A 12,897-nucleotide genomic window follows, 5' to 3' on the forward strand; every position below is an offset into this window, starting at 1 on the left:
AGTTTACGCCCAGTGGATGTAGGACTGCTGCCTAAAGCAGCAATCTTTGCACACAGCCTTGCTCAGGCATAAACCCTCACTGAATTCAGCAGCAGTCACTTCAGAGTAAGCATTTGTAAAAACGGGATGCAGTCCATAAGAATACGGTCTGTTGGGTTGGACCAATAATCCCACAAAATTCTCTTTCTTATTTCTTCTTTCTTTCTTTCTTTCTTTCTTTCTTTCTTTCTTTCTTTCTTTCTCTCTCTCTCTCTCTCTCTCTCTCTCTCTCTCTCTCTCTCTCACACACACACACACACAATGCAAAAATCAATCATTCCAATTTGTTGAATGAATGAAACTAAAATCTTCTGCTGTGAATCAAACATGTTTCCAGCTGGCTCAAGTTATCAGGCTCCCTAAACCATCCTGCTGCTTGTGCGAGCATGTTCTGGAAGCAAAAACTTTACAAATGTCTTTAATTTCAGAAAGAAAGATGCCTTAATAAAATTAACAAAGGGGTATTTTCATAGCCAGGCTTTATGAAAAGAAAATTCGTGTGCTGTGCTGCCTACACAACGCTCCCCTGTCTGCAATACAATCCGAAAGAGTCTAAATGAAGACTATATTCTGCATTGGCAACCAATGTCTCAGCCACTAAAATAACCAGATTAGATTCCTGCCACAAATTAACATTTTCTTATGGTTAACATTTGAACTCTTAAAGTCTGCACAACAGCTTAATGCAATTTCTATTCTAGGTCTGTCTGATACTGAACATCAGCACTTCATCGACTGAAGTTGAATATTTCTGCGGCCACACCTGAAAGAAAGCCAGACACCGTATTTTGCCGAAAATAAAATCAAGAAAGATTATGGCTTGGACAAAAAAAAAAAAATCAGGGAAAGGAGAAAATGTTTTCAAGTTTGCACTGAATTAAAAAAAAAAGTTATGGGGGTCCACCCATGCATAATATTTAAGCAGTTTTGAAAAATCAAAAATTTATTAGAGGATAATGACTATCACATTCTGGCTGGAAGCCTTTACTGGACAGAGTGCCTGCTCCTGGATTTTTTTTCTGGGCAGGAAGGAAAGTTGGAAAGATGCTCTCCCCACCTTCGGTGAGTCTCTCTCTTTATAGCAGCAGATCCAGGGGAAGGTTTTCTGTGGGCTGCCTGCTAGAATGGAGAGCTCTTGGCAGATGCCCAAACATGGCAACTCCTGACCTGGGCCCTGAGTGTCGCTTGTAAAAACCCAAACATATACACCTTCCCTGGTTTGGAATATCTTTTTTGGAGCTGTGTCTTCAGAGAGGTGTAAGACCACTAGACGTCTCTCCCAGCGAACTAGTAAATGTTTCATCTGAATGGGGGTTGGACAAAGCTATGGGGGGGAAGCAAAGACTTCTGTGACATCCTAATAAGTTTCTGTGAGCTACCAACCACCTCATGTGTATGGGATGTAATTGGGAACTGCTAAATATGTGATATGATGAAATTCAGATTGGAGGCTGTCGAGGAAGTCTTTTAGCAATGTAAATACACCAGGGAACAAGAAGAAAAAAATATTCTTTTATTTTGTGTGTTTTTATTGTTGTTAAGTTTTTATGTGGTGTCAAATGTAATGTTTTTCTTTTGTGTTTTTGTCTGTGTGTTATAAAAGAAAACCAACCATTTTTTTGGAAACCTCCCCCCCCCCCCCATATGTATGGGATGTTACCCTGAGGCACAGGAGAACTCAGGGAAACATTTCCTGTATGTAGGGCACAACAGCAAGACTGTTGCTTTTAGTGCAACAAACTAAATAATTGGGAAAATAAATGCTTGAGCTTGGGTTAGACCAGCTGCCTGGGCACCAATATTTCCAAAAGGCCCACTGCCCATTCTCATTGAGTATCATGGAGGAGCAGAGAAAGTCAGAAACAACATGAGAAATTTATGAGTGTGTTTTGCTTCCAGGTTAGGGAGGACCACTAGAAGCACCCTTCATCAAAGGTCCCCAAAATCCCTGGATCAGAAAAAGGAAATGGTTATTCTTTACTACATGTGGGCATTTGAGATTTAAGGAGGAAGCACAAGGCAAAGAAATAAGGTGTCCTACAAGGAAAATGTAGGCTGCCTACAGGTGAGGACCGGGATGAAATTCCTGATCATTTATGAAGCTCATCCAGCAGCCTGGGCAAGCCATTTTCTCAGCCTAACCTTCACCCAGTTGCAGTGAAAATAAGGAAGGTAAAAATTGCAATGCTCCTTATGCACAATGAAACGTGTCATAGAAATTGGGAGGAAACTCTAAATTGCAGCCAGCTATTAAGAGAAGCGAGTTGTCCATTTCGACAACAAAAATAGCAATCCAAATACCATACTCTTATGAGCTGATATGGTGGTCCGTTCTGATTCACAAAATGAAATGGATATATAAAGGGCAGTGGAAATCGTGTCCCAAGTAATAATCTATCCAGATGGCAAATTGGTTGCATGTTAGATAATCGTGCTGCCAAGTGGCCAGGAGACTTCCACCCCATGTCAGTTAAAGATGTGTGGTGCAATTGTTGCCATCCATCTCACACATTTCATGTGTGGTCCCACAAGCCCAATCCACAACCAGAAATGAATAGGTGCATTTGCCTGATCCCCAAATGCAATCCAGATTGAGGCCATCCCAAGACATTTTGGGCACTGGAGACAGATGCCAAGATGGCCTTGGTCTCCACCAAGGAAGAAAGTGATCAGGGAAGATCTACATGAGGAAAAAGGGAAGGAAGGAAGGAAGTTTGACATTGGGATCTGCTGGTAGACCCTGCTGCCTGAGGTGGTCGCCTCACCTTGTCTCTTGGGCCGGCCAGCCCATTTGATGGTATCAAATGGGTGGGCTTTGAGCAAGGAATGGGGCCATTTTATTCCGCTTAAGAAGTTAAATATCTCTCCTCCTTTTTGAACCCAAATTGCTTTCATGAAATCCGTCTGTGTTGTGATATAAGGATATGAACTTGAAGAGTTTTGAAGCAAGAGTCTTTTTGGTGTCTTTGATGCGTACTTCCTCTCCCGAGGGGAAATACAAGGAAGACAATGTATTTTTATTTTATAGTACCATTCAGGCCTGTTTTCCTTGGTACCCAGTTTTATTGTCTTTCTAATAATGAGGTGAGTAGTAACATTGGATAAATGCAAAGCCTTTGATCATGATTATATACATAACACACATCTCTTACTATGCCATATATGAGACCTAAGACCTAGCTAGTCTACCCTAGAAGAAGGTGGATTGCTACGTCTGAAACGGTTGTTCGCTATTTAAATAACTGGTACTATTAAGGTGCAAATTGCAACTTTTAAGTAATGATTGCTAATAGTCTTATGTTTACTGCCACACAAGGACTTTCATGAAAACAAAATCTGCATTATTCATTTCTAGCTCTGGTAAACAAAGTAAATGCAGCTGGTTGCTCCCTGTGTTGTACTTTTGAGCTTTTTGCTTCTTAAACAGGCAACCTATCAGGACCCAGCAGAGACAGGAAAGAGAACCAAAGGGGGAGAAAAAGAAAAGTGCTAAGTCCAGATTTTACATTCCCCAGCAATACACAGCAAATTCACAATTTGTAATATAAAATATGCACATCTTGACAAGCTGTAAGAGGAGAGGAGGGCTTAATCCTGTGCAATTGGGTATGAAAGCTATTTCCTATATAGAGAAATAAAAATGGAATTAACATATCAATTCAGTCTTAGTCCTAGCTTTTCCTCTCCCCTCAATTGTGTTGGGTCATGCAATGGCTGCTCCCCAGAGACAGCTGCATTTTTTATAATTCAGAAACAACATTCTCGGCCTAATGCTCATCTTTCTCACCACGATGTAATCCCATTGGCTACAGGAGAATTCCTCCCGTCTCTCAACCAGGGGAGAAGAAGGGAATCAGACCGACAGTCTGCAAAGCACCTTGGGCTCTTTAGGGATGCAAGATAACAATGCACATGTAATATATCATTACAAATAAATGTATGATGTAATGTCAGCCACTGACCTAAAAATATTCAAACATCTGCTCAAAGAATTATGCAGACAATAGTTGGGGAAGCGGGGGGAGAACAGTGCTGTTGAGAAATGAGTCAAGAGGAACATATGTGTTTGACATCGCTGTTTTCCTGACTCAAAGTACGACTTAAACAACAAAAAAAGAGTTAAGGACAAAATATGCCATCATCAAGCCCAAATAGCCCCTACTTATTCACTTACACCACCAGCTTCATTGCAGCATTCTGTAACATACAATATAAGGATCTCGGGGCTTAACATTAATTATAGGGGGGGTGGTGGAGGGGTGGAAATTGCCATGTAGGTAGATTTTCATCAAGCAGCGGGACATCCCTGCTGATTCACTTGCTTGTTCTCTCTAACCTTTACGTCGTTCATTAATCAAATGAGAAACCTGCTTTCGAAGTCAGTGCTGGGACGCAATTATTTACAGTTGTGCATAGGATATAATTTCAAGCAATGGCCAAAGCAGCTATGTGCAGGATCCTAATACCTTAATACCTTCCATCCCCTTAGAGACCAGCTTCCTAAAAAGTTGCAAACTTTTCCGAAGCATAATCCACTGTCATAATCCAATGTCCCTCCCTGAGCATGCAGATTATTTGTTTGTTTGTTTGTTTGTTTTAAAGAATGACAAAGCTTGCATTTAAAAGACGGCGAAAGAGAATACTTGTTGTGCCAAACATCTGGATAATCAATTGCTTCCTCCACACCTTCCTCATTCTGCCTAAGGCCATGTTGTGGCTCCTGGACCTCTGAGACCTCCTTCACGTTATAAAACAAAATCTGTATACTAGAGCAAGGGAAATGAAAACAAACGTAACAATATTGCACGATGTTTTAAAGACACTGTGTAATCTCAAAGCAGGGCTTGCTCTGAAACAGTAGAAACTTGCTCTCTATTTGCTATGTTACATGTAACCTTAAAGAACCAGCCCCCTCATAACTTGAAACAAATATTAAACAGGGGGCAATAACTTCTGAAAGCCAAGCACATATTTCACAACATAATTACGGGATATCATGGGCCCAAGTTATTCAAACTGTCACCCAGCAGTTTGAAAACCTCTACAAAAAAAAAAAAAAATGTTCCAAAGTTCTTTTCAGGGGAGTGGCATCTTGGCTAAGGACCAAGGATGATACCAGTGTAATTAACAAGGAGGCTGTTATCATGCATAAGATGCCTATTGTATGATATTATTTCCAGGTGGTACACGAACCTACCTTTTCCGGCATCCCTAACCTCTTAAATTCCAGCACACTTCAGGAAGAAGGAGTGTTCAAAAGTCTGTCGAAAAGGAAAATCAAGGAATGTGTACATGGCGGATCAGGGCTGCCAGCACCCACAATGGCAACAGAAATGCTTTCAAGAGACGTTGGAGTCTTAGTTTATAAAGAAGCAGAATCGTAGTACATAGGGCCTGTATTCATATGGAAAATCTAAACTTGTACCGCTAACAAGGAAAGCTTGGTTTCTTTATTTTTGGCAAATGAGTGCCGCGATAACCATGTGGCAATACTGTTACTGCTGTCCTAAATGTCTCTCAGCAGAGTGAAAAATAACCCCCAAATAAGACTCCCCAAAGAAATTGTCTCAATTATGCCTTTTGATTGTAGTCACCTAAAGCCCTTTTGTATAAAATAATCGTAACTAGCCTTTGAATTGCAGTTATATTTTCTAATTTATAGACATATATTAGGGAGAATAGGGGAGGGGGATTGCCGAAGGTTGAACTGGGTCAAGTTTGTAAAAGTTTGTCAAACCCATTCTCCCCTCCAAGATTAATTTTCACATTTGAATAGTCCTCAAGCAGTACTGTGCAAGATTTACTCAAATGCCTATCCTGAAACTTTCCCACATTTCAAAGCTATATTATTCAGTGTCTAATGGAAATGCAAAGTGTTATCTGATGATCTGGCAGAGGGGGATTGGAGAGGGTTTTTAAAAAACACAACAACAACACACCAACAACTTAGCTTCACTGTACAGCTCTAGTCTAAGTGAACACAAAGAAGAAAAAGACAAATCCCACCCACATTAAAGCCAAACAAGATAATAATTGTGAATGTCTGGCTAAGAGATTCTAGAGGGCAAGACTTGCGTCACTGGCACTCAGGTTACCATAGTGAGTGATTTATTGATATGTATCAAGAATGAATAGATCAAAGGCAGCAAGATGACAGGTGATCAATCAAATGTCAAATCAAAGTTGGCAATCATCTGGAAACCTGATTTTTTCAGTGGGTGGGTCTGGTGGCAGGAAAAAATGAACTTCCCAGCTGCGCTACCCAGGAACAAAAATCCTAGCAAACTATTCTCTCTCTCTCTGTCTCTCTCCATTAACCAACCTTACATTAAAATACATGCACACACCTAAAATCCACGTTAACATTGTGCAGGCCTCTCTGCTCCCCCGTTCCTTACTGGGCTCAACTTTTCCTAGCCTCTCTTTCCTCCCCATTTGCAACCGAAGCAGAACACCGTCCCAAAAAGTTGCAAACTGCTGGAGCCGCCGGAAAAGCCCTTAAAAAAAACCCAAAAAACCCGGTGCATCTGACACCCCCCCCCATCATGCAGGCTAGAAACAGTTGCATTTTAACTTGAATAGCAGCGTGCAAGCGAAAGGAGTCCGAAAGATTAATTTGATTGGAATCTAAGGGGCTGCCTCCTAACCGTCAGAACGTTCGTTTTATTTCCTGTTGCAGTTTCTCTCCCCCCCCCCCCCCGCACGCTTTCTTTCGCCACTGATGATCAAAGGCTTGAACTTCAACCAGCGGGTTCATCAACAGAGACAGACAGCACCCCCCGCCCCCGCCGCCGCTATTTCAGAGGGAGAAAGAGAAAGAACTGAACGAGGAACGATGCTATGGAAATGGTGATTATTATTATTATTATTAAAAAGCAAAACATTACTCCTCTAGAGGCATGCAAACTGCAGTACAAAATAATATATATATATATTAAAAAAAATTCCAAGAGCTCCTCGTTGCAAACCGCATAGCAGGGATGCAACGCGAAGATGATCAAAGGGGATTTGAGGGGGTTGGGGAGGGGAGAGAGGAGGGGAAGAGAGATGAGAAACCATGTGGAAGAAAGTTGGGGGGAAAAGTTTAAGAGGGAGACAGGACCCGAGCAGCGTCGGGACGAGGCGGAAAAGCGGTCTTCTCCCCCCCCCCCCCGCACCTCCGCGCCCGCCCTGAAAAAATAAATAAAAATAAGCACCGGTTGGTGCGAAAACTAGTCGGCTTCCAGAGAGGCTGATTCAATAGTGTCCAAGTTGCAAAGGATGGGGGGGCGGGGGGAGAGAGAAACAGAGAGGAAAAGATTGAAATAAAAATTATGGGGTTTTTTTTTTCCTTCCCTTTTTAAAAAATTGCAAAGGCAAAATCTCTCCAAGCGCGTCCCTACAATAAACTGTGGGGGAGGAGGGGAGGGCTTAAAGGTCTTCGGGAGACGCCGAGAGGGCTGCGGCGAGTGGGTTGGCTCCTTACCTGCTGCCCGTTTGGGTGCCTGCTGTTTCCTCCTTGGCATCGCTGTACTTTCTCCAATCTCACTTCTCTTTCCAGATCCGAGGAGCCTTGGAAGCTCGCGGGGCTTGTTTTCTGTCTCTCTCTCTCTCTCTCTTTCTGTGTGTGCGCGTGTGTCTGTGTTTTTTTTCTCTCCCTTCCCCTCCCTCCCTCTCTCTCTCTCTCTCCTCTCTCCCTCTCTCTTCCTTTCCTCCCCTCCGCCGCTTTGCCTCCTCAGCGACCCACCGCCGGCAGCACTAAGCACCCGTCTCTCTTCTTTGGCACTTCTCTGACGAGATCAACCTGTTCGGATTCTGATTCTTAGGATTTAATTTTAAAAAGGAAAGGGAAACTGGGATGGGGTGGGGGGTGGGGAGCGGCTGCTTTTCTATCTATCTCTCTTTTTTGGTCTTGTTTGAACTGTTGCAAGACTTGCTTTGATGCAAAACATCCAGGAACATCAAATGCAAAAAAGAAAAGGAAAAAAAGGTGCCGGGATTTATTTTGTTTTGTTTTTTTGTTTTTTGGAAAAGTGATCAATAAATAGCAAAATATAGATATGCAAAATATTTTTTTAAAAAAAAGCAGCTCAGGCGGTTGTTTTTCCCCCTATTTCCTCTCTTTCCCTCTCACCCCCTCTCTCTCTTATTTCTCTCCCCCCCCCCTTTCCTCGTCGCCTCCTTCGCGTAGATCTATATGGCGGATTGGTGAGTGTTGGCTGAGAAAACTGCAGGTTTGTTGCTGTCAGATGCCAGGTTGTGAGTGATATGGAAGAGGACAGAGAAGCTTTGGATGGGAGGAAATCTGGTGTTCACACACACACACGCACATCCACACACACACATCCACACACGCACATCCACACACACACAGGCACAAGCACAGGCAGGGCGAGGCGATGCCAGCGAACATCGATCCACTGAGCAAACTGTACATTAACAAACTCCTCCTCCGCGACCTGATGACAGGATGAAATTTACTCCGAGCAGACAGAAGGCAGTCAGTTTATTAAAGAGACAGGGCTTTGCTGATCACAGGCACTTCGGCGGGAGGGGGACGGAAGGAGCGAAAGAGACCACCTTATTCAAGCAATCGCTCCTCCTCCAATGCCAACCTGTTTGTGTACTCAACTCACCTCTCTCCTCTCCCCCCCCGCTAGCCCCCCTTTCCCATCACTGCAGGAAACTGGACCAAATTGTGCCAACCCCCCACCCCAATCAGGGCACTGGAAGATCGATTCCATGCAGGATCCAGCCTTGACAAGCAGCTGATCAGGTGAAGTGGACAGTGCATCTGAGCATGTTCAGAGTGCCTCTCCCTTGCCTGAGATATTTATACCCCTGCTCACACACATACACCATCCTGAATATTAGAAAGGGTTTAAAAACAAAAAAAAAACCACAAGCCATTCTATCTGATTCCCTCTCTTTCACACACACACTTGGGAAGATGGTACATGATAAAGTTCTCTCTTTCCCACACTTTTGAAAATAGATTGCTGACAAGTTCTCACCATCAGAGAAAGACACCCAGGAGGTGTTGGGTTGCCTCTGGAACAAACTGTATGAAGTTTCCTTTATTTCCTTTTCCTCTGTTTTGCCCAGGTGTTTGGCGGCGATAGCCAGATGAAGGCTGTAGCTGCTTGCAGCTGGTAGGCAATGAGAGAAAACCCCTCGAATTGGAGGAGGCTATGGAGAGGTGAGTGGGAGGAGGAGAAGGAGGAAGAAAGAGGGTGAAACAAGGGCAACACGATCCTTGAGGCTTTCCCTCCAAGAGCATCGCTTTGGCGTAGGAAGGAGAAGAAACAAAATGCGTGGACGCCACAACATGTGCATTTGGACAAGTGTACACATCTGGTGGGAGCCTCCTGCCCGTCACAGCTTCCTGCTCTGCGTACACCAAATCTCAGTGCACACGTGTTTGTCCGCCACACGATATGGCATACATGCAGCTTAGCCACCTGGAAGTGATAACCGTGAAGGAAATCATCTTGTGTGAAGTGGCCCGAAGGAGGAAGTAACATTACAGTCCCACTTATCGGAGAGTGATCCAGATATATTGGAAACATCTGGAGGAGCGGCAGTTTTGGATGCGATTGTACATTCAGCTGCATTAATGGAGAACAGAAGAGGATGGAGGAAAAAAAGCAAAAAGCAGTGAGGTGTCTGAGGTAGCTGGGAGAGGCCGTTTGGTGGAGTGGATCAAACAAGGCTGGTCTTAGATCCGTGAAGAACTGCAGCTGTCTCGTGCCACCATCAGCCATTGATTCATCAGCTTCTCTGTACAATGAGATGGGGTCATTATCTTTTGGTGTGCAATAGATTTAAATATCCACAAATGTGCAATAGTTATTCAGTGGTCCAGGACCAAGTGCTAAAGCTTTTGTGTATCATACCACTTTCAGCAACACAGTTGTTTTCTGGGAGTAACCCCCCCCCCCATAAATAACAGTCAAAGATGCATCTAACAAGAGCTATAGACAAAAGAAAGCCTTACCAATTCTCTGCCAAAGAAACCAGTCTCCGTTTATGTTGCTGGAGCTCTTGACATTTTTTCTCAAGACAATGCTTCTTTTGCATGATACTCTGTTTTCCCCTGTATTCAGTCCACAGTTATTTTGTCAATGGGAATGTGAGATTCTACCACCCCAAACTAGAACCTCCACTGCAATTATGAGCAGGATGTGGAATGTAGTTGTCAAACTGAGTTCATGGGGGATCCTTTGGACAAAGGCTTTGACGAGAAATCTTGCTTCTTTCCAGTGCCATTTTGGTGAGCTTTGGATGTATCTTATTTTTCATTATTTAAAGCAAAGATTTCATCTCACCGTTTATCAAGATATATTTTTTTAAAAACCAAATAAATAAATTGTAATGTTATTGAATAAAAAAACCCAATTGTGAAACATAAAATGTTGCTTTCTAGGACAGATGCAGCTACAGATGTTAGGTATTGTATGCAGTCACCCACATGGCATCAAAACAGACTTGGAAAACCTGTTACATTACAGATTAAGCTCACATTCACAAGGTATACTTCAGTATAAAGCATTAATTTCTCCACAGAAATTATCAAGGGGGCATAGACATTATCAAGGGGTTAAACAATGTATTAAAAATCAAGACAAGTCTCATGATAAAAGAAGCAGGAAGGGTAAAATGAAGACAAGCAAATGTTCCATTAGAATATTATCTTGGGACCCACCCAGAATGACTGGGGAAACCCAGCCAGATGGGCGGGGTATAAATATATTATTATTATTATTATTATTATTATTATTATTATTATTATTACTACTACTACTACTACAGCCTTTGGCAACTGTCTAGATGATTTGAACTACAATGCCCACCAGCTTCAGCCAGCACAACCATATGCAAAGGCTATTAAAATAATGGGATAATAAAATTATAGTCATTGGACACCCCCCCCCCAAATAAAGCAGGTGAGCATCCATGGGGAAAACTTTCCACAACTGAGGTGCCATCACCAAAAAGGCCCTGATTCTGCCATCACTTTCCCTTTGAAAGCAGAGGCAACTGGTGCGGGCACTGCCAAACTAATAATTCAGCAGCGTAGGTTGGCATCCGTCTGTCTCGAGAGACAATGGAGGAGTCTGGCAGTGTGATGCAGCATTAAAAAGGCTAATGCAATTGAAGGCTACATTTACAGGAGCTTATAAGATGGTCCCCCATTTTTCGGCTTTGGTCAGACTTTACATTGAGGAGTGTGTGTGCCGTTCTGGGCACCACCATTTAAGGATATTAAAATACTTAAATATGTCCCGGAGGCAGATGATGAAGATGGAAAAGATTGAAGGATTAGGGTACCATTAGTTGGGGGGGGGGGAGACTGTTTGAAGCACTTGTCATATAAGATAATGGAGCAAATTTTTGTCACTCTAGATGAAACAATGGGTTCAAATTAGATGGAAGGAGATTTTGACCAAACACCAGAAATAACTTCCTGATGGTATGAGGTGCTTGACAGTAGAATGATCACTTTGAGGCTTTAGAGCTGAGGCTTTCTAGCCCTCCTATCAAAGATGCCATAGAGGCAGGATTCCCACATGAACAGGAGATTGGACTAGACTGCCTGTATGTCCCTTTAATTTCTACGATTCTAGCAAGATCAGCAGCATCAGGTTTCACTGCAAGAACAACAGCTTCAGAAGCTCCAACAGTAGGGCAGACAGTCCAGAGTTGGGTTCCTCTTGGGATGGAGGATGGTTTGAGGAGGAAGAAGGTAGTGAGATTAACTTGGGCGGGGAGCAGGTTTTTGAGGTGCTTCTGTTTCTTCTTCAAATGTGTCTGTCAGATACATAGATCCACCATCTGTTCTTGTGGAAGTTCTGAGAAAACATCAGGGTGAAGAAGGGAAATCTGATCCACACCTTGGAAAACATTCAATGTATACGAGAGCCATCTCACACACCAGAAAGTGTGATTCAAAGTTGTTAACTACTGTTAAGAAGTCGTGTCCTTTGCAGAGTCCAGTGCCTCTGTGGCCACTGAAGAATAAAAGAATCAGTGCTAGCTGACTGCTGAATGTCCATTAAAGATGATAGCCGCATGCTGAAATGGTCAACTGATGCGCTGTTACTTACCCAGAATGCTCTTGGAAGTGTGTAGCAAAAGCTGCCCCATCTCAGTAAAAATAGTAAACCAGTCTGACTGCACAAAGGAGAAATCAGATGCAGGACAGGTCACCTCATACTATAGGGTTGCTATATTTCAAAAAGTAAAAACCAGGACACCCCAAAAGTTAAGCCTACCATACTGTAAATTCACTCAAGACTACAGCAGCCAGGTCTGATATTTGGTTGGGGAAGCCAGCTTTCTGTAGGAAACTCCCCTAAGACTTGGGAGTCAAATTTTCTTGCCTCCTAGACCAGGCACCCCCAAACTCAGCCCTCCAGCTGTTTTGGGACTACAACTCCCATCATCCCTAGCTAACAGTGGTCAGGGATGATGGGAACTGTAGTCCCAAAACAGCTGGAGGGCCAAGTTTGGGGATGCCTGTCCTAGACAAAGCCCCAGGGACACCATCAGCACCACAACAGAAAATAAGCTTTGCTCCTCTCATCCATTCCAGTCTATGATGCGACACCTTCTTAACAAATAAACATTTCCAACAGATGACTGGGGGCAGGGGAAAGAGAACGACCACAAAATGCAATTTCTGAACTGGTTTATTATGGATGTTATCAGTTTTGTTTTGTTTTTAATTTACATAATTTTTATTCCATTTTTCCTCTTTTATCCTCCACCCCATTTAGCACCCTTAGATTCTTAACCCCTTGGAGACTCCCCTATTAAAGTTTGGTGGGATCCTTGATTTACCCTTTAGTCCTGGGAAATTAAAATGATCAAACTGAA

At 43.0% G+C, this 12,897-nt stretch overlaps 1 protein-coding gene and 1 long non-coding RNA gene across 6 annotated transcripts in view; one reads left to right on the top strand and one right to left on the bottom strand.

The window, feature by feature from the left end:
• The window catches only part of TSHZ2 (teashirt zinc finger homeobox 2), a 334,352-nt gene extending 325,685 nt beyond the window's left edge, over window positions 1–8,667 (bottom strand). For all 5 annotated transcript variants that reach the window (XR_014527281.1, XR_014527282.1, XM_083507975.1 and 2 more), the window contains exon 1: window positions 7,505–8,667. Coding sequence is in view for 2 of the 5 variants with exons in the window: in XM_083507975.1 (XP_083364101.1) it covers window positions 7,505–7,544 (40 nt within the window). In the remaining 3 variants the exon portion in view is untranslated. The remainder of the gene's footprint in view (window positions 1–7,504) is intronic.
• Window positions 6,605–10,411, top strand: LOC310709134. Its single transcript, XR_014527340.1, has 2 exons — window positions 6,605–6,888; window positions 9,124–10,411. It is a non-coding gene; the product is annotated as an uncharacterized lncRNA (long non-coding RNA).
• The last annotated feature ends 2,486 nt before the right edge of the window (window positions 10,412–12,897 follow it).

The sequence above is a fragment of the Podarcis liolepis genome (assembly GCF_965112155.1).
Source record: "Podarcis liolepis genome assembly, chromosome: 6".
In the NCBI taxonomy this organism is placed as follows: domain Eukaryota; kingdom Metazoa; phylum Chordata; class Lepidosauria; order Squamata; family Lacertidae; genus Podarcis; species Podarcis liolepis.